The sequence below is a fragment of the Panicum virgatum genome, chromosome 7K, assembly GCF_016808335.1.
Source record: "Panicum virgatum strain AP13 chromosome 7K, P.virgatum_v5, whole genome shotgun sequence".
Lineage (NCBI taxonomy): Eukaryota > Viridiplantae > Streptophyta > Magnoliopsida > Poales > Poaceae > Panicum > Panicum virgatum.
In genome coordinates this window covers 16,021,060-16,045,753 of record NC_053142.1, presented here as the reverse complement: position 1 = coordinate 16,045,753, position 24,694 = coordinate 16,021,060, and the positions used below count along the sequence as shown (strand labels likewise).

The following is a 24,694-nucleotide window of genomic DNA, read 5'->3' as shown; positions in this document are numbered from 1 at the left end:
ATGGCAAAGCCGCGGGCCTTTCTAGTTACATCTCGAGTTCCACACCTTAATGGATATAGAAGTAGTTGACTAATAATGATTAGTATATTGATTAATTAGCTAAACATTGGACGAAGACTAGGGAAGACCGGACGTTTGATGCTTGGTCTCATTGCATAATTAGTTTTTGCATGTGAAGTAACGTGGAGGGGACAAAGTTGGCCAGATGCATGCACTTCTCGGTACAAGGTGCAATACTTTGACAAGGTCCTATACGTGCGCACTTAACAAAGGACAATACTTGAATTAGTATAGGTGCCATGTATTGATTAAATTAGGATACGGATCCGATCGATCATGTGTTGAGCCGTTGTCAATTCTTCACCTACTTATAAAGGGTGGACCATTTTCTACGGTACTTTGACTTTTGGTACGTCATTAGTGATTGACAGGTGGACCCAATTAGTGACGAGCAAAGTACTATGATTTTGTCAGCGTCCCTCGCCTCCTTCGATCTAATTTAGATTCCACCTCCACACAGCCTCTCCGAGTTCGACGCGCCATCCACAACCTCCACCGTGTGGTCCCCGAGTCAGCACCAGACCTCGCCGCCGTGTCCGCCGCACAGTACACAGCCTCCACCGTTTCGCCCTCGAGTCTGCACCGGACTTCGACGCCGCGTCCGCCACTGTTCAATTCCAATGGTGAGTCGCAGCAGGCGCAGGCAGGGGTGAGCGAGTTGTCGTCATGGAGGATGGACGTGGATTCGCCGAAGCCAGCACGACCAGGGGCGAGCTATGGCCCCGTCGTCGGGAACGGCCATAGGTTCATCGCAGCAGGAGCTGGCAAGGGCGAGCAGAGACGCCGTTGTTCAGGATAGCCATGGATTCGAATCAGATACGAGCTCACGGATGGAGTTTTGATGCAGTGGGATGAGACAGAAGATCATGTATTCGTCCCTATTAATATCTGAAGCATCTTTCTTCGGAGTTTTGGAGGCAAGGTTAGACGCCGCCAAGATGCTCCGTATACGAAAAGTACAAAGATTTCCTCACTGACGTGTTAATCGCCACGATTTTCCCTGACCTTGCCCCCATCCATCACGTTCGTTGGTTACTAAGGTTTCCCTGATTCCGTTCTTTAGCTTTTCTTCCTTCGATTCCTTAACTATACTAGTAGGGTGCACGTGCTGCACGCACGTGTTTTAAGAACAATGTTGTCAAAAATATGATTCACAATAAAATTTAGTTGGAACAAGCACTTTTAAGAAAGTATTTATATTTATATGGTGAAAACAAGCAACGCGAAGTAGACAAAATATTCAAATTCAAAATATTAAAAAAACAATGAGACTTGGGCAATCAGTTGTTTCATCTACTGATCGTCGTTCGCATGATTAGCCGACAACATTCTCTAACGTAGGAGCATGTAGTCTTGAGAAATAAATTTGGAATAATCGTGACGGCACAATGGGCATATCACCGATGTCCTAAACCACTTTAGGATACAGTTTTTGTATAGTTTTAATTTTGTTTTAATTTATACCATAGACTTGATATCTATATCATACAGTTTGATGTTTGTATAAATAAACTATCATCCAATGATATATTTGCGCATAAGCAACTTAATATAAAGCTTCACCGAACCATATTAATATTATAAGAGTTACGAAGAAGACACAGAATTTGCATAGGTCATATTTTGCTTGTAGCACATCATTTTTTTTCTGAAGAAAATTCACCTATACATGACACATCTGTCTAACATCCAATTTATGCAAAAGTTCAGTCCGTGTCGCAATAAATTGACTTTCAACTAATATCCCATTGATGATGGACTCCGGGAAGAAAAAATAATCTGCTCCTGCGGTCCCGCCTCATGCAGTGTTGGTCTCTTTAATTATTCCTCTTAGCTTTGGCCGGCTGCAAAATTCCACCTGCTCCTATCCTATATATCATGTAAAATAACAATTGACTAATAAGCTGCATGCAGTGACTAGTTCTGCCAATAAGCTTACGTTGGTGGGAAATAACAACTGACTAATAAGTTGCAACATACTAGAAGCTAAATTTGTCACTAGAAAAAAGTGGGAAATTCACTTCTCCTAAAGCTAAAGAACTTTCAATCAAATGTAATAATTCTAACCATTTGGTTGACCTGCATAACTTGATGCATGCTAAATAAAATAGTATGTGCTATGTGATTATTGTTTCTGCACAAAAGTATAAGCTTTCCATGGAACCATATCAGAAAAATTTAGAATATAGTGCTTTATAAGTAATTTATTTCATCTTGCTGACAATTTATTTTTTGATCTTTGGCTCCTTTACTTAATGCATTTTCATTTGGATGGATGAACCCTAATGCATCAACAAGAAGCAGTGCAACTATTGTTTCAATTCTGAGAAGTTGAAGTTTAATGTCGTCCATTAACATATCTCTCTTGTAAACCAAGGCTCTTAAGCTCTTCAGTTGTGAATCTTTTACTGGTTTCAAGATAGGAATTTCGTTAGTGAGCGCTTATCATGTTTTTAGAAAAGGGAGATGTTCTGATCTCTACATCCGCACAGTACCAAACTTTTACAGTAACATGCATCAACTTACAAGCTAATCAAAAATGTAAGGTGCCTTTCAGTATTGCAATGGATACATAGTGCAGTGGTTGTTGTGTTTCATACTAGAACAAAAATAATTTTTATAGGTGGGTGATAACGTACATGTTTCCACGTAGGTTTAGTTGGTCTCTGGAAATAGGCGATTATTTCCCCATATGCAAAATAAGTTTTATGTGGAAATCCATTTCTATCGACGGTTCGTTCAATTAAGAATAATCCATCTAGTGAAATGCATCTTTCATTTATTAGAAACAGATCTATATACTATAATCCATACTATAAAGAGGGAGTTTTTTAGATACAAATTCTACCCAAAGATAGCCACCCCTGTCCTCTTATGATGGCCCCACCGAACAGGGGAGGTTTCCAAAGTTTTGCAACAAAAATACCCAAAGGAAAATGAATTCACTTCTTTACAACCTCTTTTATTTTGTTAACGAGTTTCCCTATGATTTTATTAAAAGCAATTGTTCACAGTGCATCATCTTTTGGGGACAAGATTTTCAGAACAAAGTCCCATCGATCATACTGCTATGTACATCACGAGTTCCACACCTTAATGGATATAGAAGTAGTTGACTAACAATGATTAGTATATTGACTAATTAGCCAAACATTGGACGAGGACTAGGGAGTACTGGACGATCGATGCTTGGTCTCATTGCATAACTAGTTGTTGCATGTGTAGTAACGTGGAGGGGACAAAGTTGGCCAGATGCATGCACTTCTCCGTACAAGGTGCAATACTTTGAGAAGGTCCTATACGTGCGCACTTAACAAAGGACAATACTTGAATTAGTATAGGTGCCATGTGTTGATTAAATTAGGACACCGATCCGATCGACCATGTGTTGAGCCGTTGTCAATCAAAATTCAAAAGCAACATGCACAAGCCCTGATGAGAGCTGACCTTCTCGAACGTTAACTCACTTCGTCAGATTGCTGATGAGGAGAGCTGACCTACGAAAAAAAGTTACACAAAAGTCAGATTGCTAAAACACATCAGGATGACTCACATTGTTGTCACGTCAACTATAAACAAACACTACTACAAAAACAGCCTTTTGTCCCGGTTCCATAGGGCCATTTGTCCCGGTTTTGGAACCGGGATTTGATTTCCGGGACAAGGAGGCTTTTGTCCCGGGTGGCAGAATCGGGACAAAATGTCCCACACACAGGGCAAAATTTTTGCACCCCGCGGGATTCGATCCCAAGACCTCTTGTCTAGTGCATGGTTTCCTTGCCAACTCACATAAGTAGTACATGTGACTCAGTATAGAATAACTTACTTTTGAACTATCGCGTGGAGGGGTCTTTTATCCGGGTTGGTACGTAACACCAACCGGGACAAAAGGGTCCTTTTGTCCGGGTTGGTGCCACCAACCGGGATAAAAAGGGTCACCCTTTTGTCTGGGTTGGTGTTACCAACCGAGATAAAAAAGGGTTGGGCCTTTTGTCCCGGGTGGAGCCACCAACCGGGACAAAAGAGGGACCTTTTTTCGGGTTGGTGCATCCAACCAGGACAAAAGGCCCCTGTCCCCCGCTGGCCCGGCTCGCCAATGGACTCGGGACAAAAGCCACCTATTGTCCCGGGCCCAAAGGCAACCGGGACAAATGGCCTGGAACAAAGGCTTGTTCTGTAGTAGTGAAAATGTTTACACAAAACATGTGTCTGGAGTCATTACTAAGGCCCCGTTTGGGATTTTGGATTTTGGAAAAGCTAGATTTTGCTGGATTCTTAAAATCCAGATTTAGAACAAAATATAGATGGTGTTGTTTGGATATCTGGATTTTAGTGGCTGATTTTGTATATTTTGATGCATGTATCCCTTCTATACCCTTGTTACGTTTTTTGTCATGCTATATATTACATATTGTTAAAAAATCATTGATTGTTTTGTTTCATGTCCACCCTTGTTTTTTCATATTTTGCGGTTGTGCTTATCTTCTTTGCCCAGTTGTGTTCTCTTGGACCCGGACGGGTCATTCTGGGGTGGCCGCACGTGTTGGTGAGCGTTATACCAGCGCGAGCATTACCTATCACCTACTTTTGGGCGCTACAGCAAAAGGAGACAGAAAGACCCTTCATTCAATGGGGGTACCATGTTCTTGAGACGGTGGTGATGGAGTTGTTCGCCTCTTCTGGTTGGCAGTTTAGTAATGGACTCTCTTTCTCTTGATAAAAGTATTATGGTTGTGCGGAACATTGATGTTGGTGTTTGCTTTTTAAGTCTGGACAGTTTTGATGAGCTTGTAACAATCACTATACCACAGCCAAAATATAGCAACTACATTATGGTCGCTAAAAGTCCCTATAGCGACCGACCATCGGTCGGCATAAAGCTACGCCGACACTAACTATTTGTCGGTAAAAGTGGCGTCGGTATAAATCTATACCGACCGACACATTTTTACCGACCAACCGTCCGACGCCCCATGAAAGAAATACCGACTGACTGTCCGATGCCCCATGAAAGAAATACCGACCAACAGTCCAACGGCAACTATTCCCATGAACAAACATAAATTTTATTCCACATATATATTTTAAAATTATTCTATTAACAGTTGAATCAGGTGATAAATCCACAATTGGAACATTCATAACGATTCACGATTCACTGAAAGTGAGCATATAACATTAATACTAAATTATCCATAATTCCATATACATGAGGTAGCTAGCTATAAGCTAGTCCAATTGCACACTACAGCCATACAAAACTAGCTAGCTCATAGGCATCAAGTCTGCATCTATGATCAGAAGCATCCACCATTTCTAACCAAAAGCCATCAAGTTTGCATATGAGTAAGCCATTAGCATTTCCACATCTACCATTACAGGTCAAACTATCACACTTCACTACAGCCATTAAGCTTGTGCAAAATATTCATCTGCAGGAGCTCCAAAACAAAATAAACACAAAATCTTGATGTGATCTTCGAACTTGTAAACAGCTTCAAGCATCCTTCCTAGTTCTTAGCATTTCTTTCAGCACTGCCTGAAAGTGAGTATAGCATGTAATCAGTAGCAGTTTTCAGCAAAGTATGAAAAAAAAGAAATGACATACAACCATTCGAAATGTAGTTACTGTTATATTAGTGGATATCAGAGGACCAAGTGATCTTAATTGTTTACCATTGTGAGCAAAACCTAACTAAGCATACTAGTGTAGTTCCTTATGTACACACTACACAAGCTTGTTATATGCTTAGTCATTAGAGCAGCACATAACTATGTTTGCAGAATTCTCAAACTATTTTGACAAAGATAAGCTAATTGCCATGCAGATTACTCTATGCAGATCACTTGCTTTCAAAATTTATGAATTCACATGTCACAAGAAGAGAAGCAACGCAGATTGCACTATGTTATTTGTTGTAAGTAAAATTCAGACTAAATACCTGCAGTACCCAAGGAGGATTTTGATGCCTTGGTAGCCTTCAACTAAGATACACATCATTAATTAGAAACTTGGCCAATCACCATTGATGCAAAAGACATAAACAACAAAAAGTTTAGGTTACCTTTTTATATGGCCATGCAATTGCCATCATAAGAGCATCACCCATATTGTTCATCTCAGCATGAGGACGAGGCAGAATCGCATCCCGTTTCAGCACTAAACTAACAATAACTTCACAATATTGCTTTCCAAGAGGCTGACCTCCTACCAAGGTGGTTGGATTAGTTGAAACAATTGTTCCCTTAGCCACAGGTAGCTCAGATCTCAACACGGCATATAATATGACTTCCTTTCCAATAGAGAATGCAATCATTTTCACAAGCATGAATACTAATATACCCAATTCCTATAGATTTAACCAATTTCTTAGCTTCATGAAAATTTCTAGGTAGTGATGAACCCTCAGGAAGTGCATCATTAAGTAGATTAAAAGATCTATCAGTCCATCCTCCAAGGAGTTTGAGGTGCAAAAGTCTAACGAGGAAATGAAGTTGTGTATATTTCTTGCAATTAGGGTACAACTCTTTGCTATTCTCATCTACCAACTTTTGAATGGCAAGTAGCTCAACACAAGGTTCCAAAATAGAACTGTTGTCCTCAAAATCTCCTCTATCATCTAAACCAGCAGCTAAGTCTCTAAGCATACCAGATATGTCATCATCCTCATTACAGTCCTCCATAAGCTCAGCATCATCAAAATTCCCATGATTCACGGAAGGGGTAGGTTCTCCATGTAAATTCCATATTGTATACCCCTCTAGAAAACCATCACATATCAAGTGCTCACGTACATCACTTGCCTCTCTCCAAAATGAGTTCACACACTTTCTACAAGGGCATAATATCTTGCTGCCTACTGCTGAATTTTTAAATGCAAAAGCTAGAAAATTGTTCACGCTTTGCAAATATGCCTTGGTGTGCCTACATGTAATTCTTTTTGTTAAATGTCATGTTAACTACACAACACTTGAATTTGTAAAATAAATAGGTTGTACCTAGAGTCACTGTTAATCCATGTTCTATCCATGACGAGATCAAGTTGATTGTAGAGTATATCTTTTCATAGAGAGTACAACCACAACATATCAACATCTTAAAATAAGACGGCAGACAGTAAGGCATAGGAACTAGAAAAACAGATGGAAACATATCGCTACAAAAGCTCCTTCACCTGAATACTTCTCGACTAGGTGGCCGGCTGTTGTCAATATTGAAGATGTGCTCAAAGTTCCAAATGCAGCCTCGTGATTGACCAAGATGCCTGCTGCCTGCACCAATAAAAATATTAATTCCAACAGCAAGATTTAGAAAACACGCAGAAAAATAAAGATGCAAATGATTCATGTCCAGACCTGGTTGATGGCCTTGTTGTGTGTCACGAGAGAAGGTGGCGGTGACAAGCTAAGGATAGGCTTGGTCTTCTGGCCCAGAAAATCAGCAAGCTAGCTGCTCTAGGCGGCAGCCGGCCGGCGGCCTCAGACCTGCACCGCTGTGCGGAGGTAGGGGTAGCCGCAGCACCCTCTGGCCGCTCAATCTAGAGGAGTGGGGGTTGCGGCCGTGAGGGCTGCACCCTCTGGGCTCCGGATCGAGAGGATGGGGTCACGGCCGTGAGGGCCGCACGAGTGGGGATCGCGGCCTCGGCCCCCTGCCTGCAGCATCGCACTTGCAGCAGGGCGCTATGCGCGGCGGCCTGCAGGGGACGGCGGCGGGGGCGGCTGGAGCGGCGCGTGGAGGCGGCTGCAGGGGACGGCGGAGGGGGTGGCGCTCGATCTGTAGGTGGGCGCGGCGCGCGGCGGCCTGCAGGGGACGGCGGCGCGTGGATGCTACAGAGGACGGTGGTGGGGGGTGGCTGCTCGATCTGGCGCTGCAATTGGATTTGGGGGAGGTGGGATTGGATTTGGGGGAGGCGGGCACGCGCGCAACTTGGGGAAAATTGCCACTGGCGTGGGTGGCGGCGCCAAGAAAATGGTGAACGGAATGGGTTGGTTTGGTTTGGGGAGCTAGGGTTTCATAGCAGACTGACAAGTGGGCCTTTGCAAATTGTGTGGGCGGGAGTTTATTTAGCTGAGCGCCCAACAGGTGAATCTTTTATGCCGACCGATGATTGGTTGTAAATACTTCAGTTTGCCAACAAATAGTTGGTCGCTAAAGCTAAATTGATATATTGACTGATTTTTGGTCGGCAAAACTTGTAATGCCGACCAATGGTTGGATGATAAACTATACCGACCAACCGTTTGTCGGTAATTGTTCATTTATAGCGACTGATGTCTGACGCTATATTGTGGTTGTGGTATAGTGAATGGACAGCTATATGTATCGATCGATACAAATGTTGTAATATTAATATATATATTCCCCTATTAAAAAGTAATAATTCCTAATAATGCTGTTGTGTATTTGTCCGCATACAACAACAGGAAGGAAAACCTGCCTGGAGGATCAATAAGTCCTCGGAAGGCACCAAGACCAAGGTCAGCGCTGCTTGTATTGTCAATTCTTTTATAACCTAAGAAACTCGTATCAATTCTATAAAGCACGTGAGTAAAAATCAAAAGGCTGAAGTTTATTTCTGATACAAAGTCAGACCATCAGTCTGTTAATCCAGTTTCCTCATCACGCAAAAATTACTTTTCCATACATACATGCAACTTTGGGACGCTTTGTAGTTACTTAATTATGCCAATTTTCATTCCCCTACTAATGCCAGACAGCCATTCTATTTCCCATCCTTGTAGATGTCGCATCCGAAATGGTCTGAGGGACGCCTCCATTCAATGGCCGCCTAAGCAACTCCGAGAACACAGATAACTTCCTCCACCTACCACCTACTATCCAAACATCAAAACTTGATAAATTTATATTTCTAGGTGATAGCAACATTTGCAATGGAGTGACCACGGTTCAAGGCTCTGTTTGGATCCAGTGGGTTAAACTTTAGTAAGGACTAAAGCTAGCCACTTTAGCCATGGTCTGTTTGTATCCCATAGATTAAACTTTAGCCTTGCAAAAGAAAAAGTCCCTAATACCCCGGTTGCCCCATCTTCTCTCTATCCCATCCCTTTCTTTGTCTACTTAGCTGCTGTGGGAGGGGCAAGGCAGCGTGGCTGCAGCTCGACAAACACTCTATTCCTCGCAACCATATTCATTACGGGCAGTATGGCTATTTTGTTTGTTCACCTACAGATGGGGACCCCGCATGGAACAAGCAAAACATTGCTCGTGGTGAAGATAGTAAATGGTTGCACATAAATGATACTTTTCAAAGGCGATCAGTTCATTTTTCCTCACAGGGCCAAGAATGCCTCGTGATTGGTTCGAAATCATCAAAGTACCCTTGTTATTTGGTGGATACCCCCATTCTGTTTATTACTTTCCCGACTTGGCGAATTATATCATATAACTTACTCCCTCCGGTCTTCAAATAGCTGACGTTCTGGACATTGACACGGTCTTCAAAACTCAACTCTGACTACTACTTTTTCTATAGAATATATATAATATACAATATAAGTATACTTTTATAAAAATACATTTTAAGAGGAATCTATTGATACAATTTTTATATATCCAAACTCAACACATATAAATTTATTTGAAGTCAAAGTTTAAAATAGTTGACTTAGGACAACCTCAAAATGTTAGATTTTTAAGACCGGAGGGAGTAGTCTTCTAAATTTTACCTGTCAATGTAATATTTAAGAATAAGTTTATTTAACCCCTCAGCTATGGAGGTTTGTCTACATAACCCCATCAGCTACAAAACCAAGTATTTAGCCCCGTGAACTATAAAATACCATCTAAAAGACCTCCTGAAGTGGTTTTGGAGGCTGGTTTAACCCTGATGTTGCCAAAGCACAGCCCCTGGATACAATCGAATCTGTGCTGATACCTATTTGTAAGGGAGACATCGTGTGCCTTTAATATGCTGATGCTACATTTTGTTTTCCCTACAGCGATATTGAGAAAACTACTAACATTTAATGGAAGATGTCTTGTTTTGAACAGTTATGAAGTGTGACCATCAACCACAATAAAAGAGACCTCATGCCTATAGGGCTAGATTGGGAAGGGGCTCATTGGCCAGTTTCCTTTCAGGGGGTGCTCCTTTGCATTCTAGAAAATTTTGAAAAGATATTCAACAAATAGTCAACAAAATCATAAATGTGTAAACACAACTATTTCTGATGTTGGTTGTCATATTATCAATGCGGCAGTAGAGAGAAGTGAAGGATAAATGGCCATTAATATATCTTATGTCATCACGGAAATGTCTGGCATGAGAAGAATCTGATCTTGACCAGGCCGCATGAGTTCACGTGGTGTATTTTGGATGGGCAAACTAATCTTTCCCTCATAGCAACAGTTACCTTTGACTCATCCTCAATCTTTTTGGCATTGCAAAATTCAGAATTTTTGACAATCTTCAGCATGCATGTGGGTACTTTGGTGTATGTTGCTATGGACATGGTCGTACGGATCTGGGACGCTAGGACCCTTATCAAAGGCACTGTTGTCCTCTAAATTGATCTTGATGTCCACGCGACCTCCTCATTTGCACAATTTTATCTCCTAGTGGTCAGACAAAGATTTACAAGATGATGGAAACAGATGCAAACCAACAAAAGTACCATGACCAAACATTTAGTATTCCTCATTCACATTATCTATAAATTAATATGGTCTCATCACCACCTTCATTGACTGTATTGCAGGCCGTGTAGTGGTGGCCTCTTGTGAGGCTGAAGAAGGATTTTCAGACAATAAGCATACTCGGTTTAACATTTTTGTATTTGATAATCTAGACAGATTTTGGATCCTAACTTTTGCAATTTGTCATAACATGAGCTATGGATGTGCCATATTTCATCATTTTTGAAACTTTAAAGTATGTTTTGAAAGAATTTTCAAATTTTCAACTTTTAGCCTATTTTCACCTTGCCATGTCCCCATCAAATAAATGTCCGCCTTTGATATGCTGATGACAGGTTATGTTTCCCTACAGTGATATTGAGAAAACTACTTCTCCCTCTGCTTCTCTAAAGGAAGTCATTTTGAGATTGTCCTAAGTCAAATGTTTTTAATGCTGACTGCAAATTAATTTTTATGTGCTATGTTTCGAAATATGGAAATGTTATGAATAGATTCATCTCAAAATGTGATTTCATATAAGTATATTTTGACTATATTTTATTCATATTTTATAGAAAAATAGTAGTCAAAGTTGTATTTTGGAGACCATGCCAATGTTTAAAACGACATGTTTTAGGGAACCGGAGAGAGTAACATTAAATGGTTGATGTCTTGTTTTGAACAATTCTCATGTGACCATCAACCACAATAAAAGTGACCTCATGACTATAGGCTAGATTGGGAAGGGGTCCATTGGCTAGTTTTCTTTCAGATATTTGTGGTGCTCCTTTGCATTCTAGAAAACATTGAACAAATAGTCAACAAAATCATAAATGTGCAAACATAGCTCTTTCTAATGTTGGTAGTCATACTATCAACGCGGCAGTAGAGAGAAGTGAATGATAAATTATTATTAATATATCTTATGTTATCACAGAATTGTCTGGCATCAGAAGAATCTGATCTTGACCAGAGCCTCATGAGTTCAGGTGGTGTATTTTGGATGGACAAACTAATGTTTCTCGCACAGCAACAGTTACTTCTTTGCATTGCAAAATTTACAATTTTTTGACAGTCTTCAGCATGCATATGGGTACTTTGGTGTATGTTGCTATAGACATTGTTGTACAGATCTGGGACGCTAGGACCCTATCAAAGTTACTGTCCTCCACTAATGCCAGACAGCCATTATGTTTCCCATCCTTATAGATGTTGCATCTGAAACGGTCCAGACTTAAAAAGCAAACACCAACATCAACGTTCCACCCAACCATAATACTTTTATCAAGAGAAAGGGAGTCCATTACTAAACCGCCAACCAAAAGAGGCGAACAACTCCATCACCGCCATCTCAAGCACATGGTACCGCTATTGAATGAAGGGTCTTTCTTCCTCATTTTGCAATAGCGCCAAAAAATGGGTCCAATGCGTCCCTCTAAACACCACTTGCAAAAAAAGAAAAAGCTTGTGCTATGTTAAAAACCTCATCATTTCAACAAGTGGTTTTTGACGAACCGGCGGTGAAAATGGCATTGCAAAAATGTTTTCTATAATAATGAATAGAATACTCAACATAATAATGTATTCAAAATGCTGCATGAGGCAAACAATAATCCCCCCCCCCCCCACCCCCCGATTTTTCATTGAAGTTTTCATATTACTGTCTCATGCATATCTAAAGGAAGAAATGGCCAAATCCTTGAAGTGAAAGTCCCTAGAACATATATAATTTCGTGGAAGGCCCTTTCCAAAGGAAATTATCCTGCACTTACACATGGATGAAGAAAAAAATCATCCTCCCCTTCTTTTTCTTGTTTATATTAAATGATCACCCTTTGGGTGTTTTTTTTTCTGACAACGTTTTGGTAAAAAAAACTATATTATGAAAAGGTATATGATTAGGTTTGTTGGGAGGTCGAAGATGTTGGTGAAGGTTCCGGTTATAAATAGAGAGGATGGATTGATAAAGTGGTTGTGCGTTATGATGAGATATAGTAGTTAGTAGGTAGTCTAATCATTTAATATGATGATATGGTGAGAGAAAATGTTTGCTATCATTCACGTACAGTTCTGCTGAGCCAAGGTTGCGGGTTGCCTTGTGTCTTTAAATATCTGAAACCATAGCTTGCTTTTCTCAGTGCCATGCATCTTCACTTCCACAGATATAGAGTTCAGCATATATTGTATATATTCGACACGCGGTGACCCCATTATATCACTCAAAGTACTCTACAAAGGCCTCAGCCACCATGAACATCCACGTTTCTATTGTCACCATGGTTCTTTCAGCCACCGTAATCATCATCGTTACCAATACCGAGCATGCCACCCTGCCCATCACACTTGGCAGCCTCCAACCCATCCAACTCTTGCTGGTGGCATGTCTCCTTCTTGCCGGTTTGGCCGGTGTATACATGAAGAACCGCCCCCGTAGCATATACCTCATTGACTATGCCTGCTATTATGCCGGCCCAACCTGTCGTTTCCCCATTTCCAGTTTCATAGAGCATTGCAAGCTCATGCCATCATTCTATGATGATCATGGTATCCAGTTCGTAGAACGCACACTGCACCGTAGCGGCATCGGGGAAGAGACGAGCCTTCCTCTGGCAGTCCGATACATTCCACCCTCTAGCAGCTTAGATGATGCCCGTGCCGAGGCAGAGCTTGTCATTTTCTCGGCAATCGATGACCTACTGGCCAAAACAGGCATCGCTCCCAGCACCATCGATATACTAGTTGTCAACTGCAGTGTCTTTTTACCAGTTCCATCCTTGGGTGACATGATCCTGAACCGATATAAGTTTCGAGACGACATCCACAATGTGACCTTATCTGGGATGGGTTGCAGTGCTGGACTAATCTCGGTGGGGCTTGCAAGAGACCTCCTTCGAGTTCGACCAGCAGCACAGCATGGTGCTCACGCTCTGGTTGTGTCTACAGAGACCATAACGCCCAACTTCTACAAGGGAAAGAACACTAGCATGCAAGTTACCAACATCCTCTTCCGCATGGGCGGCACAGCTGTGCTGCTATCTACATCCAAGTCTATGGCGCGGTTTCGGCTCGCACACCTGGTCCGGACCAACACATGTGCTGATGACAGTTCTTACAACTGCATCCTTCACGAAGAAGATGTTGATGGCACGCTAGGCATCAATATATCCAGAAACATCTTAGCTGCCGCTGCTAATGCATTGAAGGCCAACTTCACTGCCATTGGGCCACTAGTTCTTCCACTTTCAGTTCAACTATTTTACAAACTGTTTCTCATCATGAGAAAGTGTTCCAACGGACGGGTCAAGCAATACCATCCAGACTTCCGAAAAGCTGTCCAGCACTGGTGTATCCACCCCGGGGCACGACCAGTGATCGACAAGGTTCAGCACAACCTTGGTTTGTCAGACGAGCAGATGGAGCCGTCCCGTATGACACTCCATCGGTTTGGAAACATGTCTAGCAGCACAATTTGGTATGAGTTGGCTTACATCGAGGCTAAGAGTCGAATGCGCAAGGGTGACCGGGTGTGGATGCTTGGCTTTGGCTCTGGCTTCAAGTCCAACAGCGCTGTTTGGGACTGCATCCGACCAGCAGAGGAGGTGGATAAGGCGTGGGCTGGCTGCATCCATAGATACCCAGTGGCTACCCCCACAGAAGCCTTGAATAGTGTCTGATGAAAAAAGGGCAAGAAAATAAATAATGGAAGTGTTATTGCTACTATGGCAATATTAATAATCGTAAGCACTGGTTCTAGCCTTCTAATGCAAGCATGGCTTGCATCATTTATGTAACTGTGTTAGGTGACTAGTATTCGGACTTGTACTCAGTTTGGTCTTTTATAGTGTCTGGCTTATATCTATACCTACGTAGCGTGTATGGTTGAGTATACAAAGAGCAGCCCCAAATATGTGAAAGGGAGCACCAATAGCACAACCAAAAGCATCAGCTAGCTGTTGTATGTTCTTCCAGAAGAAACGTTTATTGGAATCAGGTAAGACTTTCTATAATTAATTTTCAGGCTCGTGGATTTAGCAAACTTCTCATCCGCCTCTACAATTTTGATAAAAAGTTTGTCTTCTTCCGATTTCATATGTAAAACTTAAATTTTTCCATGCGGATGGGCTTTTTAGTACTGCCATTCAAGTCATGAATCGGCAATGAAAATGAATGATCACTTCCAGCTAAGGTTACATTTTCACCACTGGTTTTAATCACGAGTCAGCGGTGATAATCATTTTCACAACAAGTTCCGACATCGACTACACCCACCTACTTTCGGACCGGCGGTGAAAACATTTAACAAGCAGTTTATCACGAACCAGCTGTAAAAATGGCATTGCAAAAATGTTTTCTGTAGTAGTAAATACAATACTCAGCATAAAAATATATTCAAAACACTGCATGAGGCAAACATTAATTCCCCCCACATATTTTTGATTCAAGTTTTCATATTACTATCTGGTGTATATCAAAAGGAAAGAAATGGCCAAATCTTTGAAGTGAAAGTCCCTAGAATGTATATAGCTTTGTGGAAGGCCCTTTCTAAAGGAAATTATCCTGCACTTACACATGACGAAAAAAAATCAACCTCCCTTTCATTTTCTTGTTTATATTAAATGATCACCCTTTGTTTGTTTTCTCACAATGATTTGGTAAAAACAACTATATTAGGAAAAGACATGATTTGGTTAGTTGGGAGGTCGAAGATGTTAGTGTCAAGAGGTTCCGGTTATAAATAGAGAGGATGGATTGGTAAAGTGGTTGTGCACTACGATAAATGATGGGAATAGTACTTTAAATAAGGAAAATGGCCTAGACCAGGGAACCTTTTATCACATCTTTTGCTTAACGCAGTTCCATATGTGTTTACAAAAAATGACGGCTAAGGTTGCCAAATAATGGTTTAATCAAAGCCTAGATGCCTAATTGGGAGGGACATATAGTGTGCCTGTGATATGCTGATGATACGTTATGTTTTCCCTACAGTGATATTGAGAAAACTACTATTCCCTCTGGTTCCTAAAGGAAGTTATTTTGAGATTGTCCTAAGTCAAAGGTTTTTAATGTTGACTGCAAATAAATTTTAATGTGCTAAGTTTCGAAATATGGAAATGGTATGAATAGATTCATCTCAAAATGTGATTTCATAAAAGTATATTTTGACTATATTTTATTCATATTTTATAAAAAAATAGTAGTCAATGTTGTATTTTGGAGACTGTGCCAATGTTCAAACCAACTTGCTTTAGGGAACTGGAGGGAGTAACATTAAATGGTTGATGTCTTGTTTTGAACAATTCTCACGGGTGACCATCAACCACAATAAAAGTGAGACTATAGGGCTAGATTGGGAAGGGGCCCATTGGCCAGTTTCCTTTCACATATTTGTGGTGCACCTTTGCATTCTAGAAAACTTTGAAAAGATATTGAACAAATAGTCAACAAAATCATAAATGTGTAAACATAGATCTTTCTGATGTTGGTAGTCATACTATCAAGGCGGCAGTAAAGAGAAGTGAATGATAAATGATTATTAATATATCTTATGTTATCATGGAATTGTCTGGTATCAGAAGAATATGATCTTGACCAGAGCCTCATGAGTTCAGGTGGTGTATTTTGGATGGACAAACTAATGTTTCTCTCACGGCAACAGTTACCTTTGACTCGCACTACTACAAAATTCTATTTTGCGAGGCACTTAAAAAATGGCTCGGAGGCGGGCACAATTATTAACCGCCTTGGTTAATACCAAGCATTAACCGAGGTGGTCATTTCTTATTAATCGAGGCGATTAGAGAAACCGCCTCGCAAAATAGATTAACCAAGGCGGTTTTTATATTTACCGAGGCGGCGCCTCGGTTAATAATTTACTGAGACGGACAGGTATAAGGTGTTCGCCTCAAAAAACAAAGCCCAGCCCATGTCCCATTATTAGACTCGACTATATAAACAACACTTAGGTTTTCATTTCATCCCCCCTCTCTCCCTCATCAGCCGCCGCCCTCCCTCTCCCTTAGGCTTCCCTTTCGCAGCAGGTAACTGCGGCGGCGGCGTGCGGGGGCACGGCCCCCTCCCGGCGACGGCAGCGCGCGGGGGCAAGGCCCCCTCCCGGTGATGGCGGCGCGTGGGAGCACGGCCCCCTACCGACGATGGCGGCGCGTGGGGGCAAGGGCCCCTCCAGGCGGAGGCGGCGCGCGGGGGCACAGCCCCCTCCCGGGGATGGCGGTGCGCGGGGGCAAGGGCCCCTCCCGGCGACGGCGGGGCGCGGGGGCACGGCCCCTCCAGGCGGAGGCGCCGCTCGGGGGCAAGGGCCCCTCCCGGCCGAGGCAGCGTATGGGGGCAGGGCATCCGGGCGGGGGCGCGTCGAATCCGGCCAGGGGACAGCGGATCCGGTGGCGGTGCGTCTAGATCCGGCCGGGACAGGCAGCTTCGGGTGGGGGATGGCGGCTCCGACGGTGCAATGGAGGCGAGATGGGCATGCCGGGGCGCGGAGCTGCGCCGCGGCCCCGGCGCGGCAGAGCAGCGCAGCAGCACCGGCGGTGGCGGCGGGCCGCGCCGGCAGCCCAGATGGGCTCGACAGGCCAGGCTTTTCTTTTTTTTCTCCATTAACAGAGGCGGGCGGCTGAACGCCTTGGAAAATCCTGATTTACCGTGACGGAACCTCCGAGGTGGTTGCCTGTGCCCGCCTCGGAAAATTCTTTTCAACCGCCTCAGAAAATCTTTTTTGTAGTAGTGTCGTGCTCAAACTTCTTTGCATTGCAAAATTCATAATTTTTTGACAATCTTCAGAATGCATGTGAGTACTTTGGTGTGTGTTGCTATAGACATGGTTGTACAGATCTTGGACCGTAGGACCCTATCAAAGGAACTGTCCTCCACTGATGCCAGACAGCTGTTCTATTTCCCGTCCTTGTAGATGTCGCATCCGAAACAGTCTGAGGGACGCCTCCATTCAATGGCTGCCTAAGCAACTCCCAGAACACAGGTAACTTCCTTCACCTATCACCTACTATCCAGTTGTCAAAACTTGATAAATTTACTTTTTTAGGTCATAGCCACATTTGCAATGGAGTGACCGCGGTTCAACTTAGGCCCTACTTGGATCCCATGGGCTAAACTTAGGACTAAAGCTAGCCACTTTTAGCCATGGTCTATTTGTATCCCATAGACTAAACTTTAGCCATGCAAAAGAAAAAGTCCCTTATACCCCAGTTGCCCCATCTTCTCTCTATCCCATCCCTTTCTCTCTCACTTAACGGCTCGGTTTGAGGGGCGAGGCAGCGTGGTGACAGCTCGACAACACACTATTCCTTGCAACCAAATTGATTAAAGGCAGTATGGATATTTTGTTTGTTCACGTACAGATGGGGACACTGCATGGGACAAGCAAAACATTGCTCCTGGTGAAGATAGTGAATGGTTGCACACAAATGATACTTATCAAATGCGATCAATTCATTTTTCCTCACAGGGCCAAGAATGCCTCGTGATTGGTTCGAAATCATCAAACTACCCTTGTTATTTGGTGGATACCCCATTCTGTTTATTGCTTTCCTGACTTGGCAAATTACATCATGTAACTTACTCCCTCCGGTCTTCAAATAACTGACGTTTCCGACTTGACACGGTCTTCAAAACTCAATTTTGACAACTATTTTTTTCTATAGAATATATATAATATACGATCAAAGTATACTTTTATAAAACTACATTTTAAGATGAATCTATTGATACAATTTTTATACATCCAAACTCAACACATATAAATTTATTTGAAGTCAAAGTTTAAAATAGTTACTTAGGACAGCCTCAAAACGTCAGTTTTTTGAGGCCGGAGGGAGTAGTCTTCTAGATATTACCTATCAGTGTAATATTTAAGAATAAGTTTATTTAACCCTCAGCTATGGAGGTTTGTCTACTTAACCCCATCAGCTACAAAACCAAGCATTTAACCCCATGAACTATAAAATACCATCTAAATGACCTGAACTGGTTTTGGACGCTGTTTCACAAGATTTTCAGAACAAAGTCCCATCGATCATACTGCTAATTACATCACGAGTTCCACGCCTTAATGGATATAGAAGTAGTTGACTGATAATGATTAGTATATTGATTAATTAGCCAAACATTGGACGAAGACTAGGGAAGACCGGACGATTGATGCTTCGTCTCATTGCATAATTAGTTTTTGCATGTGAAATAACGTGAAGGGGACAAAGTTGGCCAGATGCATGCACTTCTCGGTACAAGGTGCAATACTTTGACAAAGTACTATTGTAACGAACATGGCACCATTTATGTCATTTTGAGTGATTTTGGTGATCGTATGACAACACAATCAATGGGACTAATGGTTTTGTTGAGTGAACATTTCTAGATCCCAGGGATGATGTAAAAAGGTCATACAAACAAATACACGAAGAAAGAACTCAAAGAAATGCTGAATTGGACGAGTTCTACTGAAACCAGTAGCACCGGAAGAACCGATGCCTATAGTATCGGTACATCCAATGGTTGTCGGGAGATCCGACGGCCTAGCTTTGGTGCAAGACTGAGCGCCTCTGGAGATCAAGTGAAGAAAGAATGAAGCACCAGTTGAACCGACAGTGTCAAGAGAAACGTCGGTGCAATCAACGTACTATGTTCCAGAGATGATGTCAAGTGCGAGGGAACCATGCCTTCAGCACCAGTTGAACCGGTGGAGTGTCGGAGCAAGGCGTCGGTGCAATGACGTCAGTAAGGGCAACGGCTACATGAAGATCAAGAGGCACCGGTTGAACCGACACTAAGTCATCGGTTAAACCGGTGGTTGCCAACTCAGCTGCAGAAGCGTCAGAGAAGCCGACGGCTAGTTTCAGCTTGTGAGTGACCGGAAGAACCGATGCAGAAGCACCGGAAGTTCCGATGCCCACGCAGAAAATCTGCTAACGGCTACAAACAGCTAGTTCGACTTGGAGGCCTATATATATGAGCTCCCCCGACCATTTGAAGCTTGCTGGAGTTGCTAGACATCCCGCTCACACCCAAGAACACCTCCAAGCCATTCAAGAGCATAAAGATCAAATCCTTAGTCCTTAGCACAAACTTTGTGAGTGTTAGTGCTAGGTTAGCTCTTGAGTGAGTGATCAAGCAAGGTTTAGATCTTTATGTTGTGGTTCTAGAGTGAACCAAACCTGTATCTCGGTGCGCCGGCCTCCTTGGAGCATTGGTGGCTCGCCAGCACGTCAACGACCCTTCGGCTTGGTGTGGAGCGGCGTCGACAACATTGTGCGGGGGACAGAGACCCCTCCTTCGTGGGCAATCTCCCTTAGTGAAGATCGGGATCAAGGTGACCGTGATTGTGTTCACGGGAGAGACTTGATTGTCGGGAAGCGATACTCTTCGTGAGTACTTCAACAACGTGGATGTAGGAGCGCCTTTATGGCAATCCGAACCACGGGATAAATCCTCGTGTCGAGAGTTCGCTTCCTCTCATCCTCTCTTTAAGCTTCCGCATTTCATATTGCAACTTGTGTGCCTTTACTTTCTTAGTGTGGTATCTTACTAGGATTGGCTATAGGTTGCAAAACTCTTTTGGGATGAGGGTTTCACACTAAGATGAACTGTAGTTGCACATCTAGATAGCTTGATCTAGTTTAAGTTTTGTGCAAACTAGTTGGAGCCATAGATTAAGATTTTAATAGTGTCTAATTCACCCCCTCTCCCTCTTAGGCTAGAGCACCCGATCGCTTTCACCTATATGTGCGCACTTAACAAAGGACAATACTTATAATTAGTATAGGTGCCATGTATTGATTAAATTAGGATACGCATCTGATCGATCATGTGTTGAGCCGTTGTCAATTCTTCACCTACTTATAAAAAGCGGACCGTTTCTGCGGTACTTTGACTTTTGATACATCATTAGTGATTGACAGGTGGACCCAATTAGTGACGAGCAAAGTACCATGATTATGTCAGCGTCCCTTGCCTCCTTCGATCTAATTTCGATTCCGCCTCCGCGCAGCCTCTCCCAGTTCGACGTGCCATCCACAGCCTCCACCGTGTGGTCCCCGAGTCCACACCGGACTTCGCCGCCATGTCTGTCGCACCATACACAGCCTCGACCGTGCCACCCTCTAGTCTGCACCGGACTTCGACGCCGCATCCGCCACTGTTCAATTCCAATGGTGAGTTGCAGCAGGCGCAGGCAGGGGTGAGCGAGTTGTCATCAATGAGGATGGACGTGGATTCGCTGAAGCCAGCACGACCAGGGGCGAGCTAAGGCCCCGTCGTCGGGAACGGCCGTAGGTTCATCGCAGCAGGCGCTGGCAAAGGCGAGCGGAGACACCGTTGTTCAGGATAGCCATGGATTCGAATCAGATACGAGCTCACGGACGGAGTTGTGATGCAGTGGGATCAAACACAAGATCATGTATTCGCCCCTATTAATATCTGAAGCATCTTTCTTCGGAGTTTGGAGGCAAGGTTAGACGCCGCCAAGATGCTCCGTATACGAAAAGTACAAAGATTTCCTCACCGACGTGTTAATCGCCACGATTTTCCCTGACCGTGCCCCCATCCATCACGTTCGTTGGTTACCAAGGTTTGCCTGCTTCCTTTCTTTAGCTTTTCTGCCTTCGATTCCTTAACTATATTCATATAAGAAGAAAGCTTAGTCACGACCGAAGCAATTGCAACAATAGTGAGCTTAATATGTGAGCTACAATTAGCTTTAAAAAAAATGTGAGCCACACTTACCTTGATGCGGTAGTTGTTCATCAACAACTATATTCACATAAATTGCAACTCTGTTTTTTCGTCCTTACTGAAACATAGAGATACTGGGCCCATTTCTTGTTTTTTTGGCCTGGTAGGGAAGGATTTATATTGGTCCCCTTAACTAATTGGTTCTTCATCTCTTCCGCTATGGAGCGAAAATGCAAAGGTGCAAGAGGTTAAAATGTTTAAATATTTGCAGAAATATTTGGCTAGATATTTTGGGGATAAATTTACTGCTTCTTCTCTTTGTTGATTAGGAAAAACATTTGAACAATCTTCATATTTACAAGTGGCAGGGTGAGAAGACAAGCGGTATGCATTTGTTCAGTCTTTCTATTTAAAAACTGTGCTTTATGTACATGAAAATTGACTTTGTAATGTACATATTATTCAAATATCGTATCAGAATTTGCACAAAAGTATAGCTTTCAAAAATGATATAGTACCATGAAACATATGGATCGGGAGCAATCAGATGATGATAGAGTTGGAGTGGATCAAGACCCGTAGCAACGCACGAGCATCTATGCTAGTAAAATTCGAAAGCAACATGCACAAGCCCTGATGAGAGCTGACCTTCTCGAACATTAACTCACTTATTCGTCAGATTGCTGATGAGAGCTGACCTACGAAAAAAGTTACACAAAAGTCAGATTGCTAAAACACATCAGGTTGACTCACATTGTTGTCACGTCAACTATAAACAAAATGTTTACACAAAACATGTGTCTGGAGTCATTACTAAGGCCCCGTTTGGGATTTTGGATTTTGGAAAAGCTAGATTTTGCTGGATTCTGAAAATCCAGATTTAGAACAAAATATAGGTGGTGTTGTTTGGATATCTGGATTTTAGTGGCTGATTTTGTATATTTTGATGCGTGTATCCCTTCTATACCCTTGTTAGGTTTTTTTGTCATGCTATATATTGCATATTGTTAGAAAATCATATTGAGTGTTTTGTTTCGTGTCCACCTTTTTTCATAATTTGCGGTTGTGCTTATCTTCTTTGGCCAGTTGTGTTCTCTTGGACCCAGACAGGTCGTTTTGGGGCGGCCGCACGTGTTGGTGAGCGTTATACCAGCGCGAGCATCACCTATCACCTACTTTTGGGCGCTACTGCAAAAGGAGAAAGAAAGACCCTTCATTCAATGGGGGTACCATGTGATTGAGACGGTGGTGATGGAGTTGTTCGCCTCTTCTGGTTGTCAGTTTAGTAATGGACTCTCTTTCTCTTGATAAAAGTATTATGGTTGTGCAGAACGTTGATGTTGGTGTTTGCTTTTTAAGTCTGGACGGTTCTGATGAGCTTATAATAATAGACAGCTATATGTATCGATCGATACAAAGGTTGTAATATTAATATATATATTCCCCTATTAAAAAGTAATAATTCCTAATAATGCTGTTGTGTATTTGTCCCGCATACAACAACAGGAAGGAAAACCTGCCTGGCGGATCAATAAGTCCTCGGAAGGCACCAAGACCAAGGTCAGCGCTGCTTGTATTGTCAATTCTTTTATAACCTAAGAAACTCGTATCAATTCTATAAAGCACGTGAGTAAAACTCAAAAGGCTGAAGTTTATTTCTGATACAGTCAGACCATCAGGCTGTTAATCCAGTTTCCTCATCACGCCAAAATTACTTTTCCATACATACATGCAACTTTGGGACGCTTGGTAGTTACTTAATTATGCCAATTTTCATTCCCCAACTAATGCCAGACAGCCGTTCTATTTCCCATCCTTGTAGATGTCGCATCCGAAATGGTCCGAGGGACGCCTCCATTCAATGGCCGCCTCAGCAACTCCCAGAACACAGATAACTTCCTCCACCTACCACCTAGTATCCAAACATCAAAACATGATAAATTTATATTTTTAGGTGATAGCAACATTTGCAATGGAGTGACCACGGTTCAAGGCCCTGTTTGGAACCCATGCGTTAAACTTTAGTAAGGACTAAAGCTAGCCACTTTAGCCATGGTCTGTTTGTATCCCATGGATTAAACTTTAGCCCTGCAAAAGAAAGAGTCCCTAACACCTCAGTTGCCCCATCTTCTCTCTATCCCATCCCTTTCTTTGTCTACTTAACTGCTGTGGGAGGGGCAAGGCAGCGTGACTGCAGCTCGACAAACACTATTCCTCGCAACCATATTCATTACAGGCAGTATGGCTATTTTGTTTGTTCACCTACAGATGGGGACGCCGCATGGAACAAGCAAAACATTGATCGTGGTGAAGATAGTAAATGGTTGCACATAAATGATACTTTTCAAAGGCGATCAGTCCATTTTTCCTCACAGGACCAAGAATGCCTCGTGATTGGTTCGAAATCATCAAACTACCCTTGTTATTTGGTGGATACCTCCATTCTGTTTATTGCTTTCCCGACTTGGCGAATTATAACGTATAACTTACTCCCTCGGGTCTTCAAATAGCTGAAGTTCTGGACATTGACACGGTCTTCAAAACTCAACTTTGACTACTATTTTCTATAGAATATATATAATATACAATATAAGTATGCTTTTATAAAAATACATTTTAAAACAAATCTATTGATATAATTTTTATATATCCAACTCAACACATATAAATTTATTTGAAGTCAAAGTTTAAAATAGTTGACTTAGGACAAACTCAAAACGTTAGATTTTTAAGACCGGAGGGAGTAGTCTTCTAAATTTTACCTGTCAATGTAATATTTAAGAATAAGTTTATTTAACCCCTCAGCTATGGAGGTTTGTCTACATAACCCCATCAGCTACAAAACCAAGTATTTAGCCCCGTGAACTATAAAATACCATCTAAAAGACCTCCTGAAGTGGTTTTGGAGGCTGGTTTAACCCTGATGTTGCCAAAGCACAGCCCCTGGATACAATCGAATCTGTGCTGATACCTATTTGTAAGGGAGACATCGTGTGCCTTTAATATGCTGATGCTACATTTTGTTTTCCCTACAGCGATATTGAGAAAACTACTAACATTTAATGGAAGATGTCTTGTTTTGAACAGTTATGAAGTGTGACCATCAACCACAATAAAAGAGACCTCATGCCTATAGGGCTAGATTGGGAAGGGGCTCATTGGCCAGTTTCCTTTCAGGGGGTGCTCCTTTGCATTCTAGAAAATTTTGAAAAGATATTCAACAAATAGTCAACAAAATCATAAATGTGTAAACACAACTATTTCTGATGTTGGTTGTCATATTATCAATGCGGCAGTAGAGAG

At 42.4% G+C, this 24,694-nt stretch overlaps 2 protein-coding genes and 1 long non-coding RNA gene across 3 annotated transcripts; 2 read left to right on the top strand and 1 right to left on the bottom strand.

The window, feature by feature from the left end:
• Window positions 1–5,214: 5,214 nt before the first annotated feature.
• Window positions 5,215–6,488, bottom strand: LOC120639847. The gene is made up of 3 exons (XM_039915782.1): window positions 6,126–6,488; window positions 6,003–6,045; window positions 5,215–5,599 (listed from the first exon to the last, which is right to left on the bottom strand). Exons 1-3 carry the CDS (start codon window positions 6,387–6,389, stop codon window positions 5,571–5,573), a joined length of 336 nt encoding a protein of 111 aa, XP_039771716.1. The 5' UTR covers window positions 6,390–6,488; the 3' UTR covers window positions 5,215–5,570.
• A 6,322-nt stretch (window positions 6,489–12,810) lies between these two features.
• LOC120639845 (3-ketoacyl-CoA synthase 5-like) lies at window positions 12,811–14,732 on the top strand. Its single transcript, XM_039915781.1, has one exon. The coding sequence runs from the start codon at window positions 12,946–12,948 to the stop codon at window positions 14,368–14,370; it is 1,425 nt and encodes a 474-aa protein (XP_039771715.1). The 5' UTR covers window positions 12,811–12,945; the 3' UTR covers window positions 14,371–14,732.
• Window positions 14,733–16,960: 2,228 nt separating this feature from the next.
• LOC120639846 lies at window positions 16,961–19,711 on the top strand. Its single transcript, XR_005661714.1, has 2 exons — window positions 16,961–17,684; window positions 17,748–19,711. It is a non-coding gene; the product is annotated as an uncharacterized LOC120639846 (long non-coding RNA).
• Window positions 19,712–24,694: the final 4,983 nt, after the last annotated feature.

Excerpts from the sequence above, each read along its gene's own strand:
- LOC120639847 (XM_039915782.1), bottom strand. The coding sequence starts at position 6,389 with ATGCTTGTGAAAATGATTGCATTCTCTATTGGAAAGGAAGTCATATTA. Across the intron at positions 6,046-6,125 it reads TTGCATGGCCATATAAAAAG|TTGAAGGCTACCAAGGCATC; the intron begins GTAACCTAAACT and ends TGTGTATCTTAG. Across the intron at positions 5,600-6,002 it reads ATCCTCCTTGGGTACTGCAG|GCAGTGCTGAAAGAAATGCT; the intron begins GTATTTAGTCTG and ends ACTCACTTTCAG.
- LOC120639845 (XM_039915781.1), top strand. The coding sequence starts at position 12,946 with ATGAACATCCACGTTTCTATTGTCACCATGGTTCTTTCAGCCACCGTA.